The sequence below is a fragment of the Vanacampus margaritifer genome, chromosome 4, assembly GCF_051991255.1.
Source record: "Vanacampus margaritifer isolate UIUO_Vmar chromosome 4, RoL_Vmar_1.0, whole genome shotgun sequence".
NCBI lineage: Eukaryota > Metazoa > Chordata > Actinopteri > Syngnathiformes > Syngnathidae > Vanacampus > Vanacampus margaritifer.
In genome coordinates, this window is record NC_135435.1 from 7728396 (window position 1) to 7741051 (window position 12656).

Sequence of the window (12656 nt, forward strand, 5' to 3'; positions counted from 1 at the left end):
GCAGATAACAGGCCAAAACAGACTGAGAGGGCCCTCCTACATTCTATGACTCAATAGTGCTATCAGTCAATTTTCCGGCTGCTGACAGGAGGAAACTGGAAAGCCGGTTCTGTCCTGGGTTGTTTCATGGACAAATCGCAGCTCGTGAGGACATCAACTTCCGCTCAATGCAGGACACCATAACATCAATCATCAGTTTATTCAGTGACAGACTCCTTCCCTCAAAATGTGTAACGGACAAGTACTGCAGCCGCCTGTTTCCTGCTGCTGCCCAACTGCTCTAAATAGCCCATACTCAACTTTTCATATATTATTTATTCTTTTACTCATATCCAGGTATGTATAGTTATATAGTCACATAAAATTTGGTGTCTTGATTTTAGTTTAAACATTTCCAAGACTTATAGTTGTATAAAGAATATTTGTCTTATTCCTTCAGTTGGTCATAAACACACACCCATGAACCTACTGTAATAAGCTGCTTGCTAAAATTCTCGCTACTCAAATGAAGTTGCACAAAGGCTGGTAATGCCTTTTATGTTGAATATTTTTTATACAAGCTAAGTTGCTAATTTTTCTAGACAAGAAAATAGTTTGCACGAATGCGTAAAAAATATTAAGACAAATACAATGGTCTCTTTGCACAAATCCACTACTTTCTGAACTCAAAACCACTCCTTCATTTTTTGTCTTTCATGATTGGACAAACTGATTAATCCAGGTGTGTCTGGCCATTGTCGTGGTGGTTATTGAGGTCATGCACACCTGGATTAATCAATTTGTCCAATCGTGAAAGACAGGAAATGAAGCAGTGGTACTGAGTTCAGGAAGTAGTCGATTTGTTCAAAGAGCCCATTCTTTGAAAAACACTACAATTGTGTTAAGTTTCTTTTGGATGAAGCAAAATTTATTACAATTGTTATTTTAAAATGTAAAAAATGTGCAAAACGCAAATGTATACATTTAAACAAGTCTAACAACCCAAAATTAGTATTAATAATCTTTCTTTTTTTTTTTGACGATTATGCTGATTTTGTAATTGTGGAGTGTAATAATTGAAATTGTAATTGAATTTCGATTAATTGTACAGCCCTATTAGGTACGCCTCTAGGAATCAGCAGGGATGAAATGGAACCCAATTATTTATTTGGAAACAATAATAGTAAGTTTCTCGTAATTTTGCTAAGATATACTGCATATACCCCGAAACGCTGCTAATCAGAACGATCAATATCTGACCAAGGGGCCTCAGACAGGATGTCTCAGGTGATGCGTCGAGAGAAGACACACAGGCCAATACCTTACAGGCCCATAGGCATTTTAACTAATCATGGGGGCTGGTGAAGAAGAGATTGTGCATTTTCTCTTTCAAGCACTTTACCTAAATAATGGGGGGGGGGGGGACCCTGATTAAAGTTTAATTCGTATGCTGGTTGCCGCTGGCCAGGAAATGCAATACCTGCCCTAGATTCTGCACCATTGGGAAGTCAATACCCCACTGCTTTGCAGTATTCTTTTTGTGCAAAGCACAGAATCTAAAATTAATGACAGTTTCAAAATGGGAGACTAATGGTTTTCTGCATGGGAAATTAACACCTGGTCCTTTCACAATTAGTAGTAATGTTAACTTGTTAACAGTTTTGTGCAGTGTTTGTATTTTTGCTGCAAGATTTAAATGATAAACATTGCTTACTTTTAGACTCTTTGGTATAGAATGATATTGTAAGAGCATTATAATAAAGCCCCCTCAATCCCTGGATTGTATTCAGGTCACATTGCATTCACTTCTTTCAGTGTGGAATAAATAAGTTTCCCATGGTCAGCTTGTCAACAAAGGCCGTGAATGGAGGAATGAACATTCAACACCATAATTTGTTAGCGTAAACACTAACAAATTATTTGATGGCTTACAGACTAGTATGGCCTCATTATTCACGTTAGCATGCCTGACTACAACACGTGTACATGCATTAGTGCAGATGAGAAACTTTAGCCATGAACACAGCACACTGTACAACCTGCCCTTGAGGGCCAACATGGTGGCTGAAACAGCAAAACAGGCAAAGACACTGCTGGGTGTGATTAGCACCCAGTGCAGTACTAACAGCCAAACAGAAGCAGAGTTCGAGCACAGCTTGGCGTCATGGGAGCGAGTATATGAAATGAGACAAGAGGAAGAACGTAATGAAAGGACGGACAGACAGGCATCACATTATAAGCCTCGGATCTGCCCGTACCTGTGTAGAGGTTGATCCTGAATGCAGTCAGCACGGCAGGACCATCTTAAGGGAGCAGATATAAGCATTAGAAAGTGCTCTCATGCTGTCAATAGCAAGTAAACAAGGCCGATTTTAAAATGCTGGTGGACATCAGTACCAGCCGTCTCACTTGTAATAGTGCCTCAAGTAAGCTTGGATAAATTCAAAGTTAAAAAAAAAAACAGTCAGAATGTTCAGCAAAAGGTTTTATCCCCTATTGAATCACATAACGACTCCGATAGAGAACCTAAAAACTTCATGTTGAAAATGAGATGGCCCAAGACTAAACTTAATACTCACTTGTAATAGTGTCTCAAGTAAGCTTCGATAAATTCAAAGAAGAAATACAGCCAGAATATTCAGCAAAAGGTTTTATCCCCTATTGAATCACATTACGACTGATAGAGAACCTAAAAACTTCATGTTGAAAATGAGATGGCCCAAGACTAAACTTAATACAGTACAGTAAATCTCTGGCTGGGGCACTTCCATTAAATTAATTAAATGTACAAGCGATGGTTTAAATGACATTTTAATATTCCTAACTGTTTTCACCTATCATGTCAAAAAATGATGGTTCCCAGCTTTTGTGTGACTTGTTCATTTGGTTACACTTGAGAGGTTCGACTGTAGTTTGCCATGTTTTAGGCAGGCTGCGTGGGAGAGTGTGTCATTACAAGCGTAAGCACCAACAACAGCTCGTATGTAGCTCCTTTACAACTGCTGCAGTTTTGTGTACTCAGAAAGGAATCATTTCATTTTTAAATTTAGACAGGAGTTTCACACTTGAATAACTACAGCTTGGTATTGTGTAATAACAAAACAGGGGAAGTAATACTGATTCGGAGCAGATTTAACTTCCTCTAAGTCAGAGGTAATGATGACAAATGTGCAAGACATTCAAGTGTTACATTATAGCACATGTGTGATGTTAGTAAGGTTAGTATGGACATTTAAATGGATCTGTCTTAACCGAGTAAAAACGGGCAATGAATGATCCAAACGTTCAAGTGTAAAATCTAAATATTTTATATTAAAAACTCTTTTGAGAAATAGCAATTAAAAGATTTGTTTTCATTGTAACATTTCAATGAAGCATTTAAAGAAACTTAAAACACGCAATTTCAACGTATAACTAAATAACAAAAGTCTAACTTACAAAGCATTTTCATTAGAAATAAAGTTGTTTTTTTAAGAGTCAGAGGTTTCGTTGACAAGTGCGTAAATTCCAAATCCAAAAAGTCATGTTCAAAAATGAGAAGACAGTCTTATCTTTGTGAGACACAACTTACAAGAATTGAAACATCGATAGTGGTTGAAGATGTGATCTGTGTGAGCTCTACAGCTGTTTCCAAGGAACTCTGGCAAATGCTGATTAGTTGCCATTATAATCACTTTAGGAAGTCTTCACCCAACAATGCTCCTATTTGTCGTAGGTAACCGAGTTAGCCTTTAAATATTATTTGGTGGTTTAGTATTTGTTTGTTTTCTCAGTTTAATGCACTGATGCTTGTTATTTCTAAAATGAATATTTTGATCATAACACAAAACAATACTTCGGTGCAGCATTTGGGACTGAGAAGAAAGCGACGGCTTTTTATATGTTATTTAGTATCGTGCCTCCATCACAGGGGTAATATAATTACAGGGTCAGTTTCCATGGCAACTCTTTGGCTCTGTTTCAACTCCAACTGGGGGATGACTTCATCTGGATGCAGATAGGAGAGTGAGATCAGCTTTGAAGGAAGCGCACACGCTAATAAAAAAAGAAAACAATAATAGCTATGAAGATCCATTGAAGAGCTAAGGTATGTCATAAGAGCAGATAATGTATCAGGATCAAAGTTGATATGCTGAGTGTTTCATTGAAGAGGTTGTTTGGGCCTACAGTGCAGACTCACCCATCAGAGCAATATAAGCAAATGACACAAACATTTACATTTTTCACGCATGCATACGAGACATATATTTACTTTGCTTTTCCATTTGTATACTATAACATATTTTATACTTTATTCTACATTTTAAAGCTTCACTTGGGAAATTTTCGACCTTCAAAAAATATTTTCATAAATCATCTGATGAAACATCGACCTACAGAATGATACCTTTTGTCATGGCCTGAGGGGGTCTGTATCGCTTTTAATGGCACTAGGGAACTTTGAGGGTGACAGGAACCCTGCCACTAGGGATGCACAGTTAACCGATACTAATTTGGTATCGGGGTACTGCGTCATTTAAAACTATACTATACTGCGTTTTGTATGGTACCGGTACTTGCAGCGCCGCCACTCGAATAGTGACCTTACCGAGACTCGTAACTAGTCGGAGGAGTTAGCATATAGCAAACAAGTAACAGCGTATCGTTCCAGCGTGGGTCGCTTCTTCGCCCGGGAGAGTGTGTGCGTGCGTACGTGTTTGAGTGAGGGGGGGGGGGGGGGGACGAAACAAGTAGCAGCGTGGTCTGATCCACGCGTGCGCAGCAAGAAAAGAAGGAGCCCATGAAGCAGGAATTAGCATATTGCAAATAAAAGTGTATTTGACTCACACGTGCGGAGGCAGACAAAAAGAAGCAGACCACGAAACGAATGATGGCTGAAGAAAATGCGCAAAGCGAAGCATAACGCAGATGCACCGGTCTGTAGACGATGTTATAAAACCTGCCAGACGAAAGGCGGAAACACCTCCAACCTCACAAAACATTTAAAAGACAAGCACCCTGACCTGCATAAGGAGCTCAAAAATCGACAGGTAGGCCTTCAGTACGTTCTGGTTGATAACCTGCTACTTTTCGCTCTTACGCACTGTAGTTAATAGTTATGATTGACGTAATTTACAACTGGCTGCATGGGAAGCCTAACGGCAATGCTTAAAGGAGCGGCTACTACGAGTTGTCCTTTCATAAAATCTCACGGGACACACCACCCAAAAACACTACGAAACTTTGTTTGGTGATTAGCTCACTAGTAGAGCAACGTAAGTGACCTGATTAATACATTTAAGTTAGTCTTCAATGCAGGTGGAGCCCATTTAAGCACATTTAAGGTTTTACTGTACTACTGTACATTAGTCTGTCAGTCACGTATACTGTAAAAATACATGTTTGGACAGCTGTGAACAAGGTACCATAGTCAATAGAAGAGCCAGAGGAAAGTGAGGACAGACTTCTTCCTCTCCTTTCACATGTGGCTGAATGGCTGCCCTGATAAGCGTCTCAACAAAGCCCCTGCACAAGTGCAGTCTATCAACCCACCGCAGACATCGCTTTATTAAACACTCGTCAATAAATGCAATTCAATGTTGTTGGAACAAGTTCAGTTATTGTTGAGGGTCTTCTGCCCAGATTTAGTTATAACTGTTTTGATTTAGTTATAACTGTTTTAGTTTAGTCATAACTGTTTAGATTTAGTCATAACTGTTTTAATTTCCTCAGTAGAGCTTGGTGAGTGTTTGAATGAGGTCTGGGGGGCTCATCTATTTCCACAACAATGGCACATTTGTCTGTGGTTGAAGTCAATGTGTATTGAATGATGTCTGTCTTAGCTGAGGGCTGGGGGCTGTTTCCTGAGGATTTGGGGGTTTTATGGGATACTGCCTTTCAAGATAGTATAAGAATGCTGTGAGTCCGCTGTAACTACACACTTGCGAGGGGACTGCAGCCATTTGTCTGTAAACTTGCTTGTGTCCGGAATATTCTGTAGAAATAAAAGCTTCAAAGTGACTGTTCACCGATCTCCAGCCTGCATTCGGATAACCAACATTCTCACTACCCGAAAGAAAACGAACACGCGGAGGAAAAGATTATTTTCTCTAACAATATTTATTGCAGTTCAATCAGCAACTTTTGCATGTGCCTGACTGCTATTTGTTCCCACTGCTAGTCCAGATAGTACAGTAGTTAACAACATGAAGCAAATCCAATCATGAGGTCAAACCATAAGCACTAAAAATAACGCTTCAGTCTTGAATGAAATCACAAGATTAAAGCATGGGATTGATTTGGAAGGCTGAAAAATAGTTCCAACCTCTCTGATTTGTGACAAACTATGTATAAAACTTAACATAACATGGTTTATTTTTAGTGCTGTTAAAGTTAAAGCGTTAACAAATTAATTAATCACAAAAAATTATTGCATCAATCATGAATTAAAGCAGATGAATCGCATTAGTGGATAAAAAAAATGTTGAAGACGTCCTCATAACATTAAATGTTGAAAGATGCTCTTTAAATTTGGCGGGCAAAAAATATGATAAAAAGCCTTTTTAATTAAGCGATTAATCAAAATTTTAAGATGTGATTAATCTGTTTAAAAAATGTAATGACGGCTCTATTTATTACATAACAAGCAAGATTCATTTAACAATATTGTGGCTGCTATTTATTTTGTAACACAATCTACCATGCATCAGTCAATGATAAAAGATGAAGTTGTCTTAATGGGGATTTGAGGACAGTTACATAATTGAGACATGGATCATTTTAAAAGAGGAGCCGATCAGCAAATAATTGCCACCCCAGAGCTACAAGTTACTCAAGTTTATTAATAGGTTTCTTCTTTAGCCACAAAATATTTTTAATTGTCCACATTCATTATACCAGTGTTTCTCAACCACTGTGCCGCGGCACACTAGTGTGTCATGAGATACTGTCTGGTGTGCCGTGGGAAATTGTCCAATTCCACCTTTTTGGTAACAACCAGTGTTGGGAATAACAGCGGTTTAACTAACTGTTCTTTTTTCATAAACTGACTTATCTAACTAATTATTCTACCCATATTTGAAACGCCGTTATCGTTATTGTATGTGAAATGCGTTGCATTACAATTCATTAATTAGTTTCAAGGTTTGAAGTAAGCTTACAAGGCGTGCGATGACTGGCTCTGAAAATGTCATTTGCGCACAGTTAGGGGCACTGTTATTGTTGGACCTCGTCACAATAAAAGTGTTTTGACATCTGAACTGTGTAGTGACTTTTATTTTGGAAGTGCTGCGGAAAGTGTGACATGACATGACGGATGAGTCTTCCTTCCTTAGCATTTTAGCAAAGAGTCCTCTTCCCTCCCTTCATTTGCAGGTTTGACAACTTTGACAAGAGTTACATTAATCAAAATAAAAGTAGATATTTGCCAAAAAAATGTCTGCCATGAGGAGCGATTTGTTGACAATTCTGTTCCACCAAGAACCATTAACATCGCGACTCCACAAGCACCATAACAGCGATAATGAAAACATACTGACCGGCAAGTCTTAGCGACAAACTCGCCTATAACGCCTAGTGTAATTCTCGCATAGCATATACGCTTATTGGTACTTAGGGGTTGTAAAAAATGTTTGTCTAATAATTGTACACATTTATATACAGTTGACACCCACTTTCCATGGGGGCTGAGTGTGACGGGGCCGGCCTACAAATAGCGATATCCCCGTATAATTGACACCCACTGAAATACATTGGGACTTTTTTTTTCAAACCCACCTAATTCTTCCCCCCCCCAAAAAAAGAGGTGATTAACAGTCAATATATGTTGTACATGAACAATTAGGGAAACGGGATTTTTGTTTTTTTAAACACTGAAAAAAATGAAGAAGAAAAAAACTGCAAATATGTGAGTCAACGGGTGCCAAACCTCGTGTATTCCGGGGTCAATTCTACGATATTATAATGTGGTGGTTTTGAAATAATTTGGTATGTAACGATATCCACACGTCACAATATGATAAATTTCACAATATCGTCGGGACGGGAGGTTTCACAAAAGCTGAATAAAAACTTCCAATATCGTAAAAATAAATAAATTCATAAATAAATAAAATCTCAAATTGGGGGAAAAAACTATTATTGTCTTATTGTACATAAACAAAGAAATATGTCATGTATGTGCGGCCCTTTTTCGTTTAGGCCGTCAATGTATTTGATGCCGTGGACAATCTGTATGATTATTGTGACGCCTGGTAGCGCCGAGAAGCCCACTTTCATACGTGTTTTTGGCATGCCGAATTTCAAGGGTTACTTCCTTGTTCATCCTTCAACCCTCACATAGTTTGAAGAAGAAGAACAAAAACATGATGGATTCAAGGCCAGTGGCTGCTGCGGTCATTCATGGAGGGGAATGTCATTTTTCTCTGGGCATATCATTAATGTGTGTATTTACTCCAATTTTTGTCTTCGTAAGGAAGACTAACAAATGGCTTCACCAAAATTCGGTCAACAAAATTCAAATTAGCTGCCATGATATGCTGCTTGTTAGCAGGTGGAGCTTCTTAGGAGTGTACACTACTGTGTGACCGAGGCGGCTAGCTCATTGCGGAAAGAAGCCACAGAGTGACACGAGAGTCGCTAAAGACAACGTTAGTCGTTTTGAACTAAGTCTGTGGGTATCGCTTAAGTCTCTGGTCAGTTCAGAACAACGGAATGAAAAACTTAGAAATGACGCGATGGAGTTTTACGTGCCTACTTGGAGGCCATGTTGGGGAGGCCAACTTTCCTATCAAACGCAATGCAGTGACACTGAAATTAACTCAGAAGTTGCTTAATTTTCATGGGGTTTACTGTTTTGTCAATGACAAATCATGTGCTATCAATTCAAACATTTGAAAAAAGGCTGGTATGAAATGTGCTGACCACTTTGACCCTCCTGGCTTGATGGTGTATGCAGATCAAAAGGGTAATGTCGTATCTACCTCTTCATATGGGTGGGCTCGAGTATTGACAGCCTTTTCTTTGCACAAAAAAGTACACGCCTGAACGAGAAATCACAATGCATTAAATTACTTATGTAGATAATATCTCCCTTTTTAGGTGTACCCCAAAAAATTGGGGGAAAATCAGCTTTTGAAGGGACGCCGTATAATACAGTATTTAAGTAGGGGTGGGGGAAATCTCCCATTCTTAGATGCATCGCGATTCAGACATGGACGAGTCTAAATCGAAACACAAACGTCTACATTCTGATTATTAAAATATGTTAGTAAAAGTATACAGAAGGTTCAAAATATTGCGTGACTCAAAATCGCTGTACCGTCATCTCCTGGACATTTTGGGAAGCACACACGTCACACGCAGCGTTTAGACGAAAACAAACATGGATGATGCCAACCTCACCATGAGATCCAAAAAGCTGCTTTTAATTTAAAAGCACGTTCATGTGACGGCAACAAGATCAGTCCACATTCAGTGTGATGGCAGAGAAAAAACCTTATCAATCATGTAAGTAGCATGTATAGGAGCATTTTGTGTGACTTGCACTAGTCTGTGACTTGTCAAGAAAGCTACAAACATTAAATAAAGAGAAAGAAGAAAGGCTAACTTCAAAATAAAGCTCAAGAAAGAATACGTTGATGCCATGCAATAGCCTTAGACGTTTTTATTTTGAAGTTGGCCTGCATGGTGGCGTGACTGGCTGACGGCAAGTTTGACTTGCCTTCTACACATTTCGGCTTGCCTTATTGTAGTTTTTACATTCTAGCATCAACACGTCGCCATCCCAAAAACATATCAATTGATAATTTAGGGCGCTGAGAAACCTCTAGTTTATTACGCCGTCATTGTGTGATTGGTCTCCGGTGTAAGCGGCTTGTCGCTAGCTGCTAGCAGTGAGTGCACAGCGGTCTGCTTTTTAAGTACCAGTAGTCCGACAACTGTGGCTTTGTTATCTTTCTTTGCCTCTTTTTCAATGATGTGAACATTGTCATTAATTCTCCATGTAGAAGGAGTATGTGCCCTAAATTGCAATTTGAGGTATTTTTATTTCTCTAAAAAAAAGGAAAGAAAGAAAGAAAAGATAATTAGAATCATTTTCATCCTCATTTTCTTTATAAAACATTTTTTTTTCCTTTAAATATATATATTTTTTTTAACATTCTTAAAATGTCAAATATGGCTTGTGTTCTTAGATTCTAAATGGACATATTTGACAATTTGAGTTGAATCTAATGGGAACAAGTGTTTTATAAAATAAAAAGACAAAATTCTATTTATCTTTTTTTTGCTTATCCCAAAAGTGATCTGATCCGTGATTCAAATCCGTGATCTGACCGAACCGTGAGGCTTTTTTTTTTTAATCCATTGCACCAAGTGATCAATACTTAGTGAGATGAATAGAAATGAGTAGTGTGAAAAAACTGCATTAATATGCATGAATTCAAAATGGATCAATAATCGTTTCATAATCGAATCGTAGCCCTTGAATCGTAATCGTAATCGAATCGTGAGGTGTTCAAAGATTCCTACCCCTATTTTCAAGTGTGTGTTATTCTTGAGAAATTATGATGTTAAGAGATCATGGGTGTACGATTCTCGAATTATGCAGCTTTTTCCTGCACGTGCCTCTCTCTCCCACATCCTTGTCTGTCCAGGGCTGGACTGGCCATCTGGCATACAGGACAGATGCCTGGTGGGCCGGCCTCTTTTGGGCCAGATGCAGTGCTTTTTAACTGACATTTTCCTACATTTGACCCCAAAGACTGGCCCACAATTTAGATGGACCAGTCCGTTAATCTGTTTTTGAATGTAGATAGCAAACTGAAACATCATCAATAAACATCAGTGGCAGAACTACATGTCAGGCAAGAGTCGGGCCGGGCCGGCGGGCCTAAGTCAAAATGCCAGGGCCAATTTAAAAAAAAATAAATTGTGCCAGTCCTGCCCTGCTTCTTATAAAAAAAACTTGAATTTTTTAAAGTTATATACAATAATTCTCCAATACTGCTTGCCCTGCGATTGGCAGGCAACCAGTTCAGGGTGTACCCCGCCTACTGCCCGAAGCCAGCTGGGATAGGCTCCAGTGCCCCCCGCGACCTTTGTGAGGACAAGCGGTTAAGAAAACGGATGGATGGATGGACAATACCGCTCTTCAGTGGTTATATCAGTCCATTGAAAATAGAGAGTAGGGCAAATGAGTTATTATTTGTGAATGCTTGGGAGGTAATCCTATTTTAGCAGTAGGAAGAGACATAATAAAGATAGTGAAACTTTTAGGGCAAACATAATGGTAAAACAATTCATTTTCATCAAGCCAACATCTGAAAGCATGTACTGCTGGGAAAAATGCCCCAAATGGACTCTGGTGAATATTGTTTCACACCACTGAGAGTGTTGTTTTGTTTTAATGAAGACATATTGATGAGTGGCCGTCACTGAAGAAGAAATCCCATTAAATATGGATGGCAAAAATAACTTTTTTTCCTCTAGTTTGAAGTACATTCATTCTCTTATCCAATGATCAATCTAAATATATCTAAAACACGGTTTTTGTCATGGAAACACCTTCCAGGATAACCCCAGTTTGTTTGGAAATGACACACATTGAGCCAGCAATAAAAAATAGAAACAGAGAACCAGTATAAGTTCTATAGTCCAATACATTTCCCGACTACAGTATTTGCATAATGTCATCAATAGCAGTGTCTGCTCAAAGAAAGCGCAAAGTACACGTGGACACGTTTACACTGAAATGACTACAAAGTAATTGGAAGTTGTTGTTTATTAGACTACTGTTTTCTGAAAATGCTCACGTTCTAAAGTTGGCTTATGTATCTGCCTACGGTTGACTTGTTTAGTGAATAACGACATTTCTTGACATAAATCAATGAGGGTCAAAAAGAAAAGAAGCGATATGGATGCACAAACAAATGGGCCTACCTCCAGTATGGACGTTTGCGGTGCCCTGCAGCTCGATCAAAGTTTCATCCCTCGCCTTGCCCGTTATTCTCCTCATTGCGACCAACCGTGTGTGCAGTCAGAGCGGCTGTGACAGATCCGGCACGGACCGGCGATGCCACTGTGGCACTGGCGACTCGACCAAGCCTCCACCATGTACGCACACCGTCAATAAAAGAACGGGGGACGCATCTCTAGCACGTTTTATAAGAAGCCCGATGTAAGTGATCCCTGCTTGCTTCCAGACGCTGCCCGAGTAATGAAGGTACTCATAAAAGGGGAGTGGCCAAGGGGCTTTTCATCGGCTCAATGTACCTCTGCATGAACGTGTGTGATAAATACACAGTGAATGTGAGTGTAAAACAACGAGCAGGCAAGAAATGGGGACTCTAAATCTAAAGCGGCAGTGGCACCGCATAAATAAAGCAAAATCTCCGAAGAAAATGGGGCCACGAGGTGCTGACTGAAGAACGTTAATTTGTATACAACAACGATACCTTGTGGCGCACACTGGTAGTGCATCATATTTTCTGGTTTTAACTCCACTCACCATCCACACTTTTATGTACCCTTAATTAGTTGTGCAAAACAAATCTTGCAAAGTGTTATCTTTAACTAGTTGAAGCACTATGCTATAGTGGCCAGCACATTTCACATATGAAGTAGTTTCGACTCGAAGCTTCTTCTATAATCACAACACAAGTTGGGAGTCTCCCTATTTGTGCCTCAGTGGGTGTCAA

At 39.2% G+C, this 12656-nt stretch overlaps 1 protein-coding gene across 2 annotated transcripts in view; it reads right to left on the reverse strand.

Annotated features, from left to right (window-relative positions):
• Positions 1-12181, reverse strand: part of ano5b (anoctamin 5b) — a 41807-nt gene extending 29626 nt beyond the window's left edge. Inside the window, exons 1-2 of one of the 2 annotated variants that reach the window (XM_077563711.1) lie at positions 11899-12181; positions 2238-2282 (exon numbers count right to left, since the gene is read on the reverse strand). In XM_077563711.1, coding sequence (XP_077419837.1) covers positions 2238-2282; positions 11899-11974 — 121 coding nt within the window. In that variant the 5' untranslated portion in view covers positions 11975-12181. The remainder of the gene's footprint in view (positions 1-2237; positions 2283-11898) is intronic. The other variant, XM_077563712.1, reaches the window with a different exon arrangement.
• Positions 12182-12656: the final 475 nt, after the last annotated feature.